The following is a 19,862-nucleotide window of genomic DNA, read 5'->3' as shown; positions in this document are numbered from 1 at the left end:
CGAAATTTATGCGCGAATAAAAAGCGTCAGTGTTTGCAGCGTAGTGAGCTCGCGCGTTCTTCCACGCGTTGATATATACGCCAGCGTTGCGAACACTAGCATATTGTAATTCGCCCCCCCCCCCCTTCTTGTTCTTTTTTTGTTTGTTTTCTTGAAGGGGGAGGGGGCATATTGTTCTCGCAACACGTGCAAATTTTACACACGGGTGAGCGACCATTCCAGCCAATGGCCCTAGGCTCCTAGTTGCGTAGGGCTTTCGGAGAAGGTGCTATCATCACGCTACGGCAGACAACATCGCACTGCGCCATTGGACCACGAGGCTGCCCGCACGACGCTGCTTCGGGCGTATAAGCTGACGTTGTTCTCGTGGATAGAGTTAAGCCGCACGCCTTACTGGCGGCTCTGCCTGCTCCGTTCGAGCAAAATGCTGGAGGTTGGTGTTGCAGCAAGGTTCGGCTGCAGCGTCGGAAAAGGGGACGTTCGGTCTACAGACGCAATGCCGAAGACCCCGGATTCGAGTGAAAGCCTCCGTGAATTGCTCTGGGCTGTTAGCTACACCAAGACGTTTTCCTGCTTTTGCTTCTTTGGTCATTTACTTGTGCTCGCGGGGAATGTAGCTGGAAATACGTCCACTTCTCCCAACCGAAGAGCCGAAGAATTCGCGATGCCGTTGCCACCATTATGACGTCAGTTTTACTTCATTCACCGCCTTCCAGTTATGAAAGAAAAGGTCAAGACAAAAACGATAACGCTTGTAAGTTGCATGTTGGTTTTTGTTATTGTTATTAATGTGAAAATTAAAGGAGAGGTTGATATTATTGTTGGCGCCGGCTGCTCCTTTGCGTAGGGCAAGCACACACAGAAAAGTGATAAACACTGGAGACAGCCAAGTAGCTCGAGCATTTGTGAAGTTTTTCGCACAGGAAGGGAGTAAAAGGACAGTAAGAGATACACACAGCTCCGTAAGGAAGTGAAAGTCCACGAAGGAGTCTGAAAACACACACATAAGCCGAGTTTCCGAGACGAGACGGTTGACTTATACCTACACATACGTATCTACACAATACAAATAAAAACATATAACAAAGCACGACAGGAGCCACACGCATATGACACATACAACCTGTGGCATTTAGAGGAAAGTGTAATAGGGGAGTCAACCACGAATGTTCAGTATGATCCTAATATTCGTTTTTTCTAAAAAAAAAAAAAAAAAAAAAAAACTAAAAGCCACAGTGCCTCTTTCTGGTGCTTGCCCTCTTAAGCACACGCTTTATCCATAAAGATCAACGTACAAAAAATGTTAACGTGCACAATTAGCGGAGTCACTTCCACGGTAATGTACGTATGATATGTTCTCAAATAAACGCAATACAAAAGCATTGTATATAACAAATAATTTTGTACATTGAGAATTGTGTGAACTGGCCGTATGAATGAGCCAGTAGCAATAGCTGAGCGGATCCCTCATCACCACGCTTATATTGGTTGTGTCTCGTGAGCTCGCCGTCAGAACGTAGCGTTACTGTATTATGAACTAACCAGGCTGCTTGACATTGCATTTCAATTGAATACCAAACTTCATTGTGCGCGATGCTTGACTCGAGAAGACAACTTGCGGAGTGGGAGAAAATGCCAACGAAGAGAAGCGACGAGTTTCCGTCTTTGCAGTAGTTTACGCCTCAAAAACAACTTACTTCCACACCTCTCTGCACATGCACTCGCATTACTGTGCTCAGCCTAAGTACGTAAGGATGGCGGGAATAAAATCCAAATGGGAATCGAATCAGAGCGACATATTTGACGTAACAGATACTTGAAATTGCAATGTGGCGTCGTGGTATAACCGAAAGGCAAGTGCCCCCTAACGCTAAAACTACGTATAAGCTTCTGCGCGTGAATCATCCCATATATATATATATATACACCTACTTGCTCACTTGTTCTCTTTTTCACTCCTATTCGCATGCCGCTCTGTTCTGGCTACCAACTTGATACCTTATTGGATAACGTTTACCGCCTTTCTTTATATGGCTACATGTCTTCGCCGCACTCCATTTTATACGTCATCTATGGATAATGCAATAACTGGCCTGCACTTACTAAGATACCACTATATCCGTTTAGTTCTATTTCATTTCTAGTTAATTTTGATGCGAATTCATCTCTTTTTCTCTCACAAGCCAATTCTCTACCTCTGACACAAGGATAACGCTATGTTGCTTAAGTGACCGTTCAAACAACAAAGTTTTTTATTAAAAAAAGGAAAGAAAAAAAGAGTTCTAGTGAAATTGATGGTGTTTCTTAACCTGTTAAATTTCGGAAAGTTTTGATCCGACGCATTTAATCCAATCCATAATGACATTATATAGGATGCCTTTTTCTAAATGTTTATAGAGTGTTGAAAAATCACCTAAGCTCTGTAGCAGAAATATACTGTTGAGACCGACTACACTAATCGAAATAAAAATGCATAATCTACTAATTAACGAAATGTCACTGATCAAGTTATGAAACAATGATTTCTTTACGGCAAATATTTCAATTCAAGATTTGTAGCCGATGAGTTAGCAAGCCGTATCCACTTGGAACGAATCTTGAGGATATATAACACCAGTTTCGAGATATGCGTTCCCAAAATGTGCGACGAATGCATTGGTGTAGCAGTTCTTCTTGAGCTACAATCAATAAAAAAGCGTTTTGCTAGAAAAGTATGCAGAACAACACTCCATTTTACCGCAAATTTAACGGCGCTTATCTAAAAAAAAAGTTGTTCTAGTTTCAAAATTCGTTCCAAGTGGATGTGTCTTGTGAACTCAGTAGCTTTATTTCGTAAATTGCAATGCGTCCTAAAGCAATTAGTTAGAAAGTCAATAAGTGAAACGTTGTTATTCAGTCAGAAATGCCTTTTGACTTATTGTGCATGTTCCTTGTAACACGCACGCACGCACGCACGCACGCACGCACGCACGCACGCACGCACGCACGCACGCACGCACGCACGCACGCACGCACGCACGCACGCACGCACGCACGCACGCACGCACAACACACACACACACACACACACACACACACACACACACACACACACACACACACACACACACACCTGGTATGGTCAGCGCTAAACACCATGGACTTGAGTGTATGTTTTCTGTGCGAATTTTCTTTCTTTTGCAGCGAAAAACAAGGACACCTTCCAAAGATTGCGCTTTTACATGGACTTTCTTCCCGCCTACCGAGTACTACAATAGTTGGGGATGTCGTCGAATGTGAATGGGGCCAAGCCGAGGCGCCGTCTTCGTGAAACCTGGCAATGCGTAAGTAGAGCCGGTGGCACATATGGAAAGGAAGGGAAAGAAATTAAGTTATTTTCCGCCGGCGAGCAATATGATCGATTTCCTTTTTCTAGATAACGATACAACTAGGTTACTGTCCACGCGTTAAGGCAGTTCACCTCCATTACTTGCTAATCACTCTGCTTTCGTAATCACTTCTTCATTTTTTGCGTAAGTGCCAATTTGCAGGGTTTCCAGAAGAGGTTTAAGTTACGTATCTTGCCGGGGGCACCTCGCAAAGTGCCGTAGAATGAAAGAAAAAGAAACGAACACAGGAACACGTCATATAGAATTAAATTTGTCTAGCCTTGTGAAACGGTTGCATGTTTTCTTATATTGAGACTTCGTTATATTTGGGATGTGATTACTGTGTAGTGAGGCCATTTCTACTCTGTGGCACTACGGATCATTGAGTGATCGTAGGGCGTGTTTCTCTGCAGAGTACAACACAATAGGTGAAGTGGCGTACATGATTTCATGAAGTCTACATTTTGACGAAAAATCATCTGATATGAAGTGACCATGACAATGTTTCGCAAAAACACGGAAATCGACCACTTTATAAAACACTCGCACGCACGCGCGCACACAACAGGTAAGAAAGGACGAGCACACTTCACGGAACGTTTCAATAAATGACGCAAAACCCCAACCAGCCTGACTCGCGACGCTACTATAGTTACAGTTGGGTAAACCAAGCGTCTCGTTTCCTCCGGTTTTCTCTGTTATCGATAACGTTACATTTACCATTGGGCTTTCAACAAACTCGCAAATAAAATACTTCGAGGCATGCAAATTGACCGCCTTCTCAGGAGCAACTGCAATGCCGAGTGGGCGTCCGTGATCGCGTCCTCTGTCTACACGAGGAGCAAACGGCTTGAAACTTAACCAGTGGAACCGTATACGAAGACTACAAGTGCCGGCACCTCATTCATGTTTGTTCCAAGGATTCGCTGATTCTCTTGCTTTACCGTCGAGTTGTGTGTCCCCGAGGACTCGCTTTCCGACAACGATGCGATATCAAAGGTAAAGCAGATCACGTTTCAGAGTAGGCAGAAATAACACACTTGCTTTGAGCAGCCATAAGAAAGGCAAGAAAAAAATTTAAGAGAAGGAAAACGCAGTGAAAGTTTAGGGAACCGTCGTAACCAAACGGAATACAAATTTTGCGACCGCTTCACTCGTGCGACTTGCGCATTCAGCGCCCACTTCTGCCCAGCGGCGCTTGTTCTGCGCAGATTGTATAATCTAAGAGGTAGCGCAACGAGTGATGTTTGCTGTAAAAACACGACAGGAAGGGCGGCCTGAAGAAAAAAGAGCAAGTTGTTTCTAAAGAGCCGTCGATCAAATACGAACATTGCATAGAATGTTGCCTTCTTTCATAGGAATGAACGTTTTGTGTATCTTAAGGAAGTCATTGTGCAATGTTCTTCAACTGGTGCCGTATCACACAGAGCTTCCATATACGAATACTGCACATTATCTTCAAGAAAACACCGGGACGAATAAATAAATAAATAAATAAATAAATAAATAAATAAATAAATAAATAAATAAATAAATAAATAAATAAATAAATAAATAAATAAATAAATAAATAAATAGTGTTTTATCCGCCCCTGTTCTAGTTAGATATGCAGTTTGGCGGTTTGCGCTGATTTACACCACCAGTAGGATTTGCCGAGCTTTTCTTGCAAAATAAAGGTGGAAATGATTCTTTCGTTAGTAACACAATGGACTTCTATTAACGTACCTGAACTGTGACAGGAACTAGATCGAATGGATGAATAAAAATAAATGCTTAGTTGATCAGGCTAGCACTTTGGTGCGTGCCGTGAAACTATTGTCTGGTCTCGTAATTGCGGACAAGATCAAACCACGTGACGGCATGGGAGCTGTTCATCTGCCGGCCGTATTGTGCTTCTCTCGCGCGATGTTGAGCTTCATTGTTCGTGATGAGAAAAAGAACTTTTCGATTAAAAGTATTTCCCTTCTTTCTCTTTTGACTCATTATTTTCTTTGCAGAATACGAGGTGAACGCGGTATAATTGCGCTACTGGGTGCTCCCCCCTCAATTCTACGAATCTATCTAATCCCTCGTTCCACACTACGCGAAAACCCACTGACTGATAGCCATAAAAATTTTATTGCCTACGTAAATAGTCTGCAAATGCTCTTCAACCTTTTTAGGGTGGCGCTGAAGAACAGGGCGTCAGTTTTATGGCCGCCTTTTCATCCACCCAGGCTAACTAGACGCCGTTAGTTAGCAGACGTCATAGTTGCGTTTTCCAGCTCTTTATCTGTAGGTCCGCTATCGCCTCAAAGCCCCGCCATGCGTTCGTGCGTTTCTTTTATGCCGCACGGACTTTTACGCGAGCCCACAGCCCAGACTGGCTCATTTGCATGCAACAATTAATGAGAAACGCCAGCGCCCTGATTATTCCAACAGAGAAAGCGGGCTCTCCTTCGTCACCGTCCATACCGGCTTATTTTTTTTCCTTTATTCTTTTCTATCATCTCCCGAGAGGCGCTCTGGTCCTTTTCGTCGCTCACGCTCGCGTGGATTTTCAGTATGCTAACTACATGCGCGCGAAAAAGAACAGTCCGTTCGCCGATATAGGATAAAAAAAAAGAACAGTTCCTCTTCAAAATTTTTATACAGCTGCTACACGCCGTTGCGGCGTACGCACGCGTAGTTCTGGCTGTCGACAGAGAAGTGCCAGCACCACGTCCCGGCAAGCACCTGAACTTCGCACCGGCCTGAGTAACCAACGGATCTCTATGCAACTCATGTGCAGCTATGTATTGCACCCACAGTTGATGTTCTTTCTTTCTTTCTTTCTTTCTTTCTTTCTTTCTTTCTTTCTTTCTTTCTTTCTTTCTTTCTTTCTTTCTTTCTTTCTTTCTTTCTTTCTTTCTTTCTTTCTTTCTTTCTTTCTTTCTTTCTTTCTTTCTTTCTTTCTTTCTTTCTTTCTATTGTGACCCCTTACTACTGCGTACATCGGGTAGGAAAAGGGACGTGCCCATCTCGCTGACCTCCTTATATTTTCCTATCTGTCTTTCAACTCTCTTTATTTTGCATTTCTTTCTTTCTTATATCGCTCAGAGTTCCGGTTTAATGATGATTACGATGATGATGCGGGCATCCTCCTTGAAACGGGGTGGTAGCACGTGCCACCGAGCTCGTTTTCTTTAACACTAATGACATAGGAATATATGTAAATACTACTGTGGGCGCCTGAGCCGCGTTATTCGAAACACAAAGTTCGCATCATATCCCGTTTCCCCTACTTGCGTGGCGATGTAGAAAGTGATGATGATTATTATCTCTAATGGCATCCCGTTTGAACCGGTGTAGCGACAAATTGTCACCTAGCGTGCTTGAGTTAATCAGGTTTTACCATATATATATATATATTGCAGTCTGGTATATTGTCTGTCCCTACTTTATCTCGTAAAGATACAATAAAAACCCCGGCCCCATCTCTTCCAAACTTTCTTTATTGTTGTCGTTTTTACGAATACATTAAACGTGTATTTTTTATCTCGACCGCTTACCAGTTAGAGCTCGATCTCATTGATACTTAGCAGACGTTCCCTAAGGCCCTGGGTGGGTGAATACCGTATAGCATTTCGTTACAACGTGCGGTGTCGCCGCCGCATTTTTTGCTAAATCAGACCATTGCTTCGACCATCACGTAAGCCCACTAGCGGCGCCATCTATCGATCGTTCGTCGCGCCACTCCCCGTAATTGAATTTAGGCCCACCAGTGTGGTATTGTAAAAAAATTCTAATAATAACCCTATACCTACAATACTGCAATTTCATTACGCACAACCTTTACCTTAACACCACCGTCCGTGCAATGCAGAAGCCTTTCACCCTTGTGTTGGTTAAGCGTAGCGAAGTTTGAAGGCCAGTATAGCTTAGCGCGAAAAGGCGCCTCTGAGCAGCCTCTAAAAACTGCGCCGATCCGCCGCTGTTCACTCCCTGATGGCGACGCTTTGGTATGTGAAACGTCATATCTCTCTCGGAGTTCTGGATACTTCGAACTCGTAGCTTCAAGTCGTATACGATACATCAAGTTTTCCAGATGCAATAAGGGCTCGACGCGTTTTTGTTCTTCTTGGAACAAGGTTTCTGTTTCCAAATATATGCAGACAAGCGAGCATCAGTACCGAGAGGGAAGCTGGGGTCCAACCTGGGTGTCTCGAAAAAACACACGTCTATATAGTTATTGAATATTTGCAGCGCCTTTAGGAAAGTAAAAGGAAAGGAGCAGTGCAGGTGGAATGCTGGCCTTTTTCAGCGTTTGCTTTGGTTTGGTTTCCCGTCTCCTCAGTCCTCTTACAATCTCCCGCTTGTTCAGAAAGCGCTGGATATAATCAATAATGCCAAGTTTCCACCTACTAAAGCTTTCTGCGTTAACTAAGCATATCGCGATGCTAACTGGCGCATGCACATGTCGTCCTTTGTTCCTCCTCAAGCCGGAGAGCTTAGTCTGGCAGACATGAAAGGGTCAATAGACGGTTAGAGTAGATAAGAAGTCGGCGCACGGAGAACATGCTAACAAAAGAAGAGTGTGACGAGATATTGACACGTGTACATGTTTATCTTTCACCGGTGACAGCTTTTTACCGGCTGACAAATGTTAAACGTTATCGCTAATCACAGGACGCGCCTGCATGTATATGAAGTTTCTCGAACGTTATCGATGCTTCTATCCGTTGTCTGTTGTCACCGACGTCTGATTGTATGAGCGACGCGAATTGTCTAGTACGTTCTGGAAGACCCGCGGGCACCAGAGATTACTCTGGAACCTTCGATTACTCATGTATAAAAGCCGACGCGTTTCGCCGCTAATCAGATTTCGACGATCGCCGACTGTGTTCGCCGCTATCGTTGTGCTTCGAGTGCAACTTGCTTTTGTGGGCACGGGTTCGCCCAATAAAAAGTCTTTTTCGTCATTCACAGTTTTGCAACTGTTTTCTTCGTCACTACTACGTGACAATATACTGGAGCTGGGTGCGGGCGCCTCATTCAGTCTTCTCATCTTTTCTGGCTATAGTTAGACGCAAGCTGCTCGGATTTTAACGTGTTCTCAAATCCCGTGGTCCATAAAGTTTTGCGCTTGACTGTAGATTGCGCGGATCGGTGATAAACTGATAAAGTTAAAATACTTCGCGAATTTATTTTTAAGGAACAACTACCGGAGCACAGACGTCCGAAAATTACATCTCCATTTTGACAATTCGCGAGTGTCTGATTCAGGAATAATCAGTACATAGGGCGCAAGATTTGCACGCGCACAAAGCATTGAAGACATCCGGCCAAGTATTATTTCACTAAATGAAAAAAAAAAACACAAAGACGGGCCACATCCGAGGACAGTGTACGCACACTTACGGACCGCAGTTTCTCCTGAATTCAAACTCGGCGTTTTATGCGAATTTGGAGAGGCAGGCCCCGACCGGCGCCATTCATGCTGATCGAACCTTTAAAAACTCGCGCGTATAGAAGCGTCCTCCAAGTTCGCTTTCCTCTCTCACGGTTCACCGGCCACTTTTTGTACTGCGTTCGCGGGACTCCACTTTCACGACTATATACAACACGCCTCGCGCGAATTCGCTTCCATTCCCGTCTTTGAATAAATATCCGTCCAGAATGATTGTTCCCTCAGCGTAATTTTTTGCTGGGCTCGCTGAATATGCGGAGGCGGATTCTCCTGTTTCGGGCAAGGGCTGTGTCGGGCAAGGGCTTTTTTTAATTTTTAATTTTTTTGTTAGATACGTGATATTTACGAAATGTCGTCGCCTTTGAATGGCACCGGATGCTCCTTTTTTTTCATATAATAAGGTGTTTGTGTCCTTGAAATCCGCTCCATGCTCCTTGCGTTGTAATTTAAAGTGTAACAATGTTTCGACGCGATCATGTGACCTTTCTGTATACGAACTGCAAATATTCAGAAAGCAGTTAGAAAGAGATGCACTTTTTTTTCTCGCTCTCTCTCTCTCTCTCTTTCTCTCTGAGGCGGGCCTGCAGTTCTCTTACTATTTTTTACGCATTGTTAAAGGAAGAGTTAGTCCCTACAGGCAGCTCAAGCTTTACGCATATTATGACATAATTAATTGATCGGGCATACACTTATTCAGACGCAAAAAAAAATCAAGACCAAGCAATGCCTCGACATTAAGAGAAATAGAGGAAATGACAATTTAAATGTTCAGAAATGCTGGACACTCAAGAAACAGTTTTACGTGCTTCGTGGCTGCTGTATCGCAATAAGTGCTTCTTTTTTTAATCTATCACACAGTATAGACATTTCTCCCTTGCTGTTTCACGTAATGTGTGGCTTCGCTAATATTCGATATGGTATAGTGCACGCACATCGTATTCTAGTAGCATATTCCTTGAATAACGTATTCTTAAAGTTTGAAAGAACGACAAGTTAATCGTAAGCAGTCTTTGTTTCTTCCTAAACATATTCAGGTATCCCTCGCTTTTTTTTTATCATACTTCTTAACATAAATCCTAACACCGTTGTAGCAGCTAATTGAACAGTTAATAAAAGGAGTGCTTTATTCTTTGACCCCAGAAAAACTTTGTTACGACGGTTCGAGAATTACATTCTCCTCCTTCGCGCCAGATACCGGAAAATTGATGACGGGAGCTCGTAATCCAATACAGGTAGGTCTCCTTCCCCTGTTCGATGACGTAACGAGCTTCTTGCTGTTCGCCTTGTCATTTGATAGCACGCCAATACGGTTGGAGGGCGTTTGAGCTCTCGTCACTCCCTGCCTAGAGACAAGTTGCGGTATAACAAGTTGGAACAGAATCTACACTCCTTTAAGATAGAACTGGACTTAATGAGTGCGCATGAGCGGACTTAATAGTAATCAAATAACTCTGCATACCGTTTGTACCTTTTCTAACATCATGCTAAGTGCGCGGTGCTCAGTGCGCAGTGCGCTGTTTTTCTCCTTTCCCTTTTGCACTCTCCGTCTATTAACGGGGATAAAATAACACCCCTCCGATAAGTGATTAAACGTTCTTTACTATTCTACCTGCCTACGCGTGTGGTCGTGCACAGTGCCGATACGGCAATATAAAAAGGAAGTATACGCGTGTGATTTCGTTTTTTCTTACGAATCTCTCGACACACTGTACCAAGACATCGCCCAACCATTCTTCCTCTTCCGTCTCCCCTAACGAAGCTTATAGATCTTTTTTTTTCCCCATACGATACAAAGATATGCTCAATAAGCTTGTTTCTGCGTGTCTTAATTGACTGCTCGTCTATTAAAGCGCGGACAAAAACAGATTTGTTTTGTGAACCTACAGATAAAGAGAAGAGTCGCTCTCATCCATAATCGTGTTGCCTTTGTTAATGAATTCCGAGGCTATTACTTCATCATACTGGCGTAGTTTCTTTAGTTGCCTCTTTTTTTCTTTTTCTTTATAACACAAGCAATAAGAAATGCTTGCTTGATGCGTGACCGGGTGATAATATTTACATTAAAAAAAGAACAATCTTAAGGCCTGATTTTTTTTTTTCTTTTTGAGCGAGGAGATTGTGAAATACTCGAGTCGCCTGTCAGGCTTTATGAGGGAAGACTCTTACGCATACTCTTCTTTTACCAAATAATGATTCGTTGTACATTCTCGCCTTCTTTGGAAATTTGCCAAGGTTAAGCTAAATGCTACTACAATCATTTATCAGTGTTTTACAGGGCGTAATTCACCAAAGGTTTCCTGCTTTGACGGCTGGAATATTTCTATCAAGTTTACCCATCTTCTGGAACGCGTATAACGTGTATAGGAACCTGTATGCTGTCCTCCGAGTGTTTTAAGTTGTTTTCAGTGAACCACGTGACTGCGTAATCTAAAATTATTTAGAAATGCTGAGTGTTTAGCTATAACAGTCCAGCTGACTTACAAAGACGCTAATTAAAATAATCTTTTTTTTTGTTAAATTGGGACAGTTCAGCATGTTTAATATTTACCCATTATATAAAGTAAATAATATTTCACTTCAAGAAGTAAATATTATTTCATTGGATGTAATCGACGAACTCGGATCCTCGAGAATAACAAAACAAGGTGGAACATACACAATAAACTACGCCTGTGGCAAAGGCAAGGAATTTTTACGTGCTTGTGACACGCATGGTCGTTGACAGACGGCAGTGTCAGGCTGCTCTTTAATTAACTATGTACACTCAAAAACGCGACGTTTACAGAAGGATAGAGTGAAATTGAACAAGTTCTTCAGGTAATCTCGAGTGGAGCTCAGTGAAGCGAAATATAAACTCAATGGAATACCATGCGCTGTTTTTGTAAGGGAGTACAGGCGTCGTTTACAACATGGTGCATACGAAACCATATATCGGCGCAAGACGTCAATTTTTGCATGTCAGCGGCATTGATTGTCTCACGAGCGAGTGCTGTTCGTGGCGGCAGCTAGTCTAAGCTGAAGAAATTTCGATAGGTAAGGAAGCACGCGCACATGCTTCTGCGCCTTTTCAAGGTCAGTATAGTCAAGGTCAGTATAGTGATCAGGATAGCGGACTGCAAAAACAACCGTTTGAATTTAAATGTTTGAAAAGAAGGTGATGTAAGCGAAGCATGTATAAGCGCACATACACGGTCAACCCAAATTTGCTAGTCGAGTTGTGCCAACCCCTCCCAAAATTTTAAAAATAGCCGAGGAGCCATGATGATATTTTTCGCTGGTTTAAGCACTAACACACTAATATATTTCGCACTCCTAAAAGTGAAAAAGAGCGTAAATCTGTCAAGATTTACACTCATTTACACCCTCTTGTGCCAAGATGTGACCGCAATTTTATTACACGAATGAAATCCATGAGGCACATTAACTTGCATCAAAACCGTCATACATAATGCGCTGTAAAACTATATAAGCTAATACTGACCATACCGAATATGAGAAATTGTTGTACTCTAAAGGGCGCCTGGGCCGGCGATGCAAACTAAATCAAACATTGTCCGGTGGCATGTATTGTGGGGCCTTGCTACGTTTGTGAGGACACACTAACTCTCATCTTCGTATTTCCCGCGTGCCGCATTTTGCGAGCCTTTTTTTGCGGTTTATTTCCAACGTTATGGTGAACCAGGACTGAAACGCTGGGAACGAGGCAGAGATTAACTTTATGCAAGGCATAACTGGTTGGACAAGCAATGAGCAGAAGACATGTAGCGGCGTTATTCAAAGAGGACGTCGCTGCTGTTTACGCATGTGCTATTGCAGGTTTGAATATGAAAGACCGTCGGTGGACTCACAACGCGCCAAAGCCGACGGTCTACCCGTTGTTAAGGTCCATCTAGCCTGGCGTACATGCCAGCCTCACAGGTATATAGGGTGTTAGCGGACGAAATCGATTAACTTTTCATTCAATCTGCCGAGTCAGCGCCATGATGTATTTGCGGTAACGCGTTTGGTTTCACGACATCATTGGCTCTCACGGTGTACATTCGACTGGTTTGCGCCGATGTGGAGGCCTCTAGACATTGGAGCCAAAGAAAGCATGCCATAGTTAAGGGCACAGGGTAGGGCAAAATTTTTAAAAAAATTCGATTTTGGGTTTTTCACTTTTTTGGAATGCTCAGGCCTTCCTCAACAATATCCAGTGTCCCACATGTTTTTCCGCGTTATTATTGAGCCAAAAAGACCCGGTTTTCTAAGCCAAGTGACGAGCGGCCACGCCCCCTTTTTTCACCTAGCACAACCTAGCAAGCTCATGTTTCTTCCAAACGTAAATTTTCTGGAAATCACGAAAGAAGAGTGCATTGGGCCCGTACAAAAGAGAATGTGTGCCAGGCTCAGAAAGTTGAAGAAAGAAAGCAAGGGCACAAAGCTATCTGTTGGCAAATGTCTGTCAGGACGGGGGCGGTTGACTGACACTTGCATTGACAAAAGATAAACCTAATATGGCTTAGCCATAAGAAGAAACACTGGAGACTTGGAAAGCATGCGAAAAGCTGTTTGGGCAAAATATTTTCACATGTTGGCTACGGATATCGACCCAAGTCACGGGCTCTGCCCAAAAGATGCCGGCACTTGGTGTGCATACAATAAGGCTCAATTGACACAGGAGCCTTCTGTGCGCAAAGAATACTTGCCTGCACCAGTCCTTCATGCCATTAAGTGAATATTCCAACAGTAAGCTCACCCACACCTGCTGAAAAAGTGCTTACACGGCAAGACACAAATTGCTAATGAGTCATTTAACCATGTCGTGTGAGAGCGCGCACCGAAAATGTGTTCCTCGGAATGAAGATGCTCAAAAGTGCCACCTTTGATGGTGTGCCCACGTTCAATGAAGGTTGCATGACAAGAGTTAATGTCCTGAAGGCATTTGGCATATCACCAGTGCGTAACACTGTGATGTGGTTGGGTGAAGTGGACCGTTGTGGACTGTATTTTGCCAAAAGAGAGGCCGAACACATGACAAAACAAGCCAGGGAAACCAGAAAACAAGCAAAGAAGCGAAACGCTGACTCTGGCAGTGACTATGTGGCTGGTGGCTATTAGGCAAATGGTTCAGTGCATCTTGTTTTATTGCGATAGCAATTATATGGACACTCAAAAGCAGATTTCTGCCGTCGGCGTCGCCGTCGCCGTCGCCGTCGCCGTCGCTGTCGCCGTCGCCGTCGCCGTGAGGTTCCGTATGACGTCATTTGGAGATGAAATCGTCGCCGCGCGCCAAACGCTGTATGTGCGAGTGAAAGGGCGCGAGGGGCGCGTCTTTCACGGGGAGTGAACGCGCGGCGGAGAACAAACGCGCGTTCTGCGCCGTGCTCGCTTAAGGGCTGCAGAAGTAGGCGTCTCTTTTCTCCTTTACAATCACCATATATGTAGAGCAAACGCGCCTTCTTCAGACGCGCGAGAGGCCGTGGGGGAGGGGGAGGGAAGGGAGGCGACGTTTAGCTGCGGCACCAAGTGCCTATTTATATCAGAGGCTCCAGCAACAGTCACCAACGCCGCACGCATTTTGAGCTAACGCGGGCAAAACGCCGATGGCGTCGACAACAGTTCTGCGTGTTGTTGCTACCAAAGCCGCTCACCTTACTTCGTATAACATTGCTGTGTTGCTATCGCATTCATTGCTTCGCCCTTAGGGCGAAACTGTGGCATTTTTTGAAATAAAATGAAGTGAACATGTTTTTTGTCTTTGACCCTCAATATCTCGAAATAGTTCTTTTTGTTACGTTTGCCCCATTTTTATAAAAACTTCAAATGACAGCAGGTTGATTTTCAGCCCCCGTAAAGTATACACCTATGCACAGCTACTGAACTGGAATGGTACACATGCACTCAACAGTTAATTTTCTCTGAATTGTTTTCTTTGGAAAAAACAACAAAAACTGCCTGTGTTAGTAAAAAAAAGTCGTCGCAGGTTCACCTGAAAGGCGAAGCATCAATTGCGATAGCAAATTTGTAAAGAGCTATACGGAGTAATGATATTAGCTTTATCAGCTGTATAAACTTGGACATGCAGCAGCACCGGCAACACGCAGAACTGTTGTCGACGCCGTCGGCGTTTTGCCCGCGTTCGCTCAAAATGCGTGCGGCGTTGGTGATTGTTGCCGGAGCCTCTGATATAAATAGGCACTTGGTGCCGCAGCTAAACGTCGCCTCCCTTCCCTCCCCCCTCCCCCCCCCCCCTCTGCCACGGCCTCTCGCAAGTCGGAAGAAGGTGCGTTTGCTCTACATATATGGTGATTATAAAGGAGGAAAGAGACGCCTACTTCTGCAGCCCTTAAGCGAGCACGGCGCAGAACGCGCGTTTGTTCTCCGCCGTGCGTTCACTCCCCGTGAAAGCACGCGCCCCTCGCGCCCTTTCCCTCGCACATGCAGCGTTCGGCGCGCGGCGACGATTTCATCTCCATTGACGTCATACGGAACCTCACGGCGACGGCGACGGCGACGCCGACGCCAGAAATCTGCTTTTGAGTGTCCATATAATTGCTATCGCAATAAAAAAAATTGCGAAACTGTTGATCTTCGACAAATAATCTTAGTTCTAGTTCCACTGCAAGACGACATGATCGCGAATCAAATGAAACAAACCCGAATGCGCTACACGCAGTAGTTGCTGAGAAAATGGGTCTCAAATAAGGCTCAAAATACATGGGAGGTATAGGACCTACCCTGTGCCCTTAAACGTCCAACTGCTCCCACAGTAATCGGATCTCTTCGAGCTGCTAGCTCAAAATTGAGAGCGCCTCCGAGCACTCTCATAGAGCGCGACACTCCGAATAAACTAAAGCTTCGAAATGTGTTCTGAGAGCTGCATTTCAACCAGCCTAGTGCAAACCATTCCGTGAGCGTGTTCTAGAGGCGGCAAGTTGAATGTGACATTAGTGTCTTTGTACGAAAGGTCGCGTGGGAAGCAGCGGTACCTATTCTAAAGGCTAAAGCATTTCCGCACACACTGCTTCGGCTTTCAAGCGCCGTTAGGAAAGAAGGCCTTAGGTAATATAGGAAAGAGAGCCACAATGCTCTTTAATACCTGAGGGCGTACGAATGAAAGCAAGCTTCGCAAATCCACCTTCGAAATGCGCGGACAGGTGTGATTAGTGTAAGCGTCGAAGAGGCTCGCTGGTAAACTGACGGGGCAGCGTCCGGCCGACGTTTACGCGAGGCGACTGTCGCGGTCACTTACGACGTCTATGATCTGCTGCAGTGTGAGCCCGAAGCTGAGGATGAGCGGCTCCGACTCGTTGAGCACGGGCCGCTCGAGGGTGTTGTAGTTGGCCAGCAGGTCCTGGAGAAGCCGCCGTTCGTGCGCGCCTTGTTCGGAGTCTGCAGAGAGAGACAGAGAGGTGCCGTCGTGGGTCACGTGGCTCGACACAGTTAACCCAACAAGGCATGCGTTCACTGTAAGACAGAGGCTTGAAATGAATAACAATGGCTGATCAAGGGGTGTCACTGGAGCCAACGTTTCGAAAATTGTCTTCGTCAGCACACTGATGTCCCTTCGGTGAAACGTTGGTTCCGAAGACATCACTTACTTGACCACTGTTATTGCACAGTTATGGCACTGACAGCACTAGTGCTACTGCCAGTGATGTATCGCTACTGTAGAGTGACCTTCTGCTATTCTAGGAAGATATAAGGACGAGGTTACCCGTTTAATCGTAGAAGCTGAGCATATATTGGCGCACTTGGTGAATTGTTCACAACAAAGTCATGGTCAGTGGAAAGTCAAGAAAGTTAGTGGCTGCGCTGCGAAGCCCAAGAGAACGGGATGAAATCCAGACCACAGCGGCCGCATTTCGATGGGGGCGAAATCCAAGAACGCCCGTGTATACTGTGCATGGGGTGTATATACGGTAAAGAAACCGAGGTGGCCAAAATTGATCCGGAACTACGGCATTTATCGTGGTTTCGGCACATAATGCCCCAGAATTTACTTTTTTAACTGGCTGTATTTTTATTTTATTTTATTTTATTCCCTCTTTGTATAAAACCGGCTGCTTCCATTTGATCTATACCATGGTGTCCGAGAAGTACAATTTACTTGGCTCGGTTTTGAAAACAAAGACTGTTGTTGCAATTAGCGCTGCCGTGTGTGTATTACATGTACGTTCGCTTGTAGCTATGCCTTCTATGCGCTACAACTCGCTCGTTTCATCATGACCAATCAACAAGCCCACATCACAACTCTCATTGCACTTTCAATCTATTTCAAAGAACTTGCAGACGACCGATTTCACGACAAGTTTCTCTACGCCACCGTTGCCTCAAGGCATGCCGGTTATAGTAGCCCTAATTAAGCGAAAGGCGGAGGGCTCACCACGGTAAGAAACATATGTGGCGCCTGTGCCATGACGCTTGGCTTTCGAGATGAAGAGGCATTCTACCTCACCTTTGCCTTGAACCAAAGCAAAGCGGCAAGGCCGCTGCGCATAAGCTCTGAACGTGGTGAAATCGGTCTATTAATTTTGTTAATTTAGTAACATCACTGTTTCTTGTTTTAATAGTTAAATAAATCATTTGGCATTTTTTTTCGTACCTGGTTCATGCAGAAAAAAAGCGATCCTACGCATACGTTTTCTTTATGAGCTGCGACAGAGATTTGAATTGGTGTCTGCCTGTTGGCAACGAAATTCGTGGACGAAGAGGCAGGAAACGATGTCAAGAGAGAAAAGATGCGCAGCAATCATCCCAGAAACGACGTCAAGTGCCTTATCGAATGACGCGGACCAGTAAAAGTCTCGTTGCGAAAGTTGAGTTAAAGCAAGCCAGAGGTAAACGTAAATTTTCATTTTAAGCTTGTTAAAATAGAACTGCAGGCCGCCGTAGATACAATGACATTAATTGTGTACAACAGGAATAGCCGAGTTTATTTAACCCTGTAATGCAAAATGTATCCTACAAGGTTGCCCTGTGTTTGACACTTGATAATTCTAATTAAACAAGGGAAACTTAGCGCATAGCCTGTAGTTGGGAGTTTTCAGTGTTGGTACTTCAGCAAACCAATTACTTGATATATAATTTATTTACTAATTGGGTTTTAGCTCAGATAGGAAATTTATTCGCTTTTATATCTGGTCATAGTACATCTGTACTATGGCCAGATATAAAAGCGAACAAATTTCCTTGATGTGGGCCTTCCAGGGTATTTGGGCATCAGTACGAGGTTTACACGCCGACCACTAGGGGGCGAAAGATTTCGGGTTGCTTAAAGAATGCTGAAGCACGCTGCACCACTTCGACGCAGCAACTTAGCCTGCGGTCATTACGAAGGTTGCGCCACCTGTTGGGTAACTTGTTTGGATAGGGCTTCGCGTAATATTGAAGGTCGGCGTACCGGCGGAGCCTTCGAGAATGTCGCCGGCAATGCTGAGACACGTTATCCAACCGTTCGTCGCCATTGCAAGTTGTCTCTGAGGCAACAGCAGCGCTTACACCACTTCTTTCACATTATGCAACTCAGCATACCTCATAAAGCTTCGGCACGTCGGCCTCTGCTGGCCCCTGTAATGGCATGAATCGCTCTCACGGGGCTAGGGTCGAGCGAGAAATGTCAACAGAAAAATATGGCGTGTTTCATCACTTTCCGAGGTCTTAACGAAGGCAAGCTGTGGCAAACTTGCTTACCATACCCAGGGCTTGTCCCTTTAGCAACGGGAGAGAAGATTCTCATTTACTCGTACCTACGCAACTATAACAGAGTAGTGAGCATGTGACCTGCTGAAGAAATCGTCTTTATCATTATATGTGTTAACTGATTTCGACAATGCGCGTTAACAATGCCAGATGATCGTTGTACCTTTCTGTACATCTCGATCCACGCTCCTGAATAGAAGTTCTCACATAAACCAAACGCAAGCTGCATCCGCAGGCGTCCTACTCCATCTCATGCTCGTATCATCCGCACAAACATGCATGGGGTGTTTACTGAATCGAAGAGCGAGAACTCCAGGTTCATGTGTTCCCGCAGCTGTTCAGAAACCACAAGTGTTGTAGCAGCGCGACAACGTTCGCGAACTTTTCGAAAGATCGCCTTTATTTTCTTTCGGTCACATAAATGTATGAGCGATAAAAATAGCAACAGCGCGAGATGGCTTGACTACACTTCACACGCGCATTATATATTCATTCAGTAGCGCCGCAAAGCAACTGGAAAGATCCCTTCCGTACTCGCCGTATTGTGCGTAGCTCTCGCACACGCGCGTTGCATTCGCTTTGTCCACGAGGAGAACAGAATCGAAAGGAAAGGAGGAAAGAAGAGAAAATAATGTGCTTCCTTTTCCACTTTGTCCGTCAGGCTTCCTAGATTACATTCGCAGTTTTGTTCTCGGGCACGCCAACTCTGAAACATGTGTCCTGCATTGGTTCCGCCTCCGACGTCTTATTTCGCTGTTGAGAAGCACGCCCACACAACACAGCCTCGGGGTCTTGCTCCGTTAAAGCTCCCCGACTAAAGGACGGCCGTTCATGGCCAAGCCAAGTACCTGTCGTGAATGGGGCTCTTTTCAGAGAGAACCCGCTTTCCATTTCCGCCAGCCGCACGGCACTGCCCGGCTGAGGCAAGAAGAACGAAGGAAGGAAATCAGAAAGGCCCGCATAGGAAAACACGCCAAGGGGGCAGTCGTGCGAATTTTTGCCGGGAGCTCGCGCACTTTCAGGGATATTGAGAGTCAAAAAACTTATGCATCCGTGTGTACACGGAGTTCGTCGAAGCGTAGAGCGCATGCAGTGAGTCAGCAATCCACCGCGAAGAGCACGCGCGGAGAAATTCGAAACAGAAACTACAACGAAAATACGTAAGCGCAATGAACGATACAGCAAAGTGACGGCGAACAAGACGCAGCGCTTAAACCGAAAGCAAACAGAATGCCTCTGGGAACGCCTGCTGTGCGGGTATACATTGTGTTTTTGTGTTTCCACTCGCCAAAAGCGCCTTTCGTGCGAGTCGCTCTTTTGCTCGACGCGCAGCGCTGCGTCCTACGCGTTTCATAGCCCGGATGCCGGCTGTGCAGAGTCA

At 45.0% G+C, this 19,862-nt stretch overlaps 1 protein-coding gene across 2 annotated transcripts in view; it reads right to left on the bottom strand.

Moving 5' to 3' along the window:
• Nucleotides 1–19,862, bottom strand: part of LOC119446665 (neuronal acetylcholine receptor subunit alpha-7) — a 310,058-nt gene that overhangs the window by 97,648 nt on the left and 192,548 nt on the right. Inside the window, exon 2 of one of the 2 annotated variants that reach the window (XM_049664324.1) lies at nt 16,032–16,171. In XM_049664324.1, the coding sequence (XP_049520281.1) occupies nt 16,032–16,171 (140 nt within the window). Of the gene's footprint in view, nt 1–16,031; nt 16,172–19,862 lie in introns of those variants that run through there. The other variant, XM_037711159.2, reaches the window with a different exon arrangement.

Source organism: Dermacentor silvarum, chromosome 3 (genome assembly GCF_013339745.2).
Source record: "Dermacentor silvarum isolate Dsil-2018 chromosome 3, BIME_Dsil_1.4, whole genome shotgun sequence".
NCBI lineage: Eukaryota > Metazoa > Arthropoda > Arachnida > Ixodida > Ixodidae > Dermacentor > Dermacentor silvarum.
This window is presented reverse-complemented; position numbering and strand designations above follow the sequence as displayed.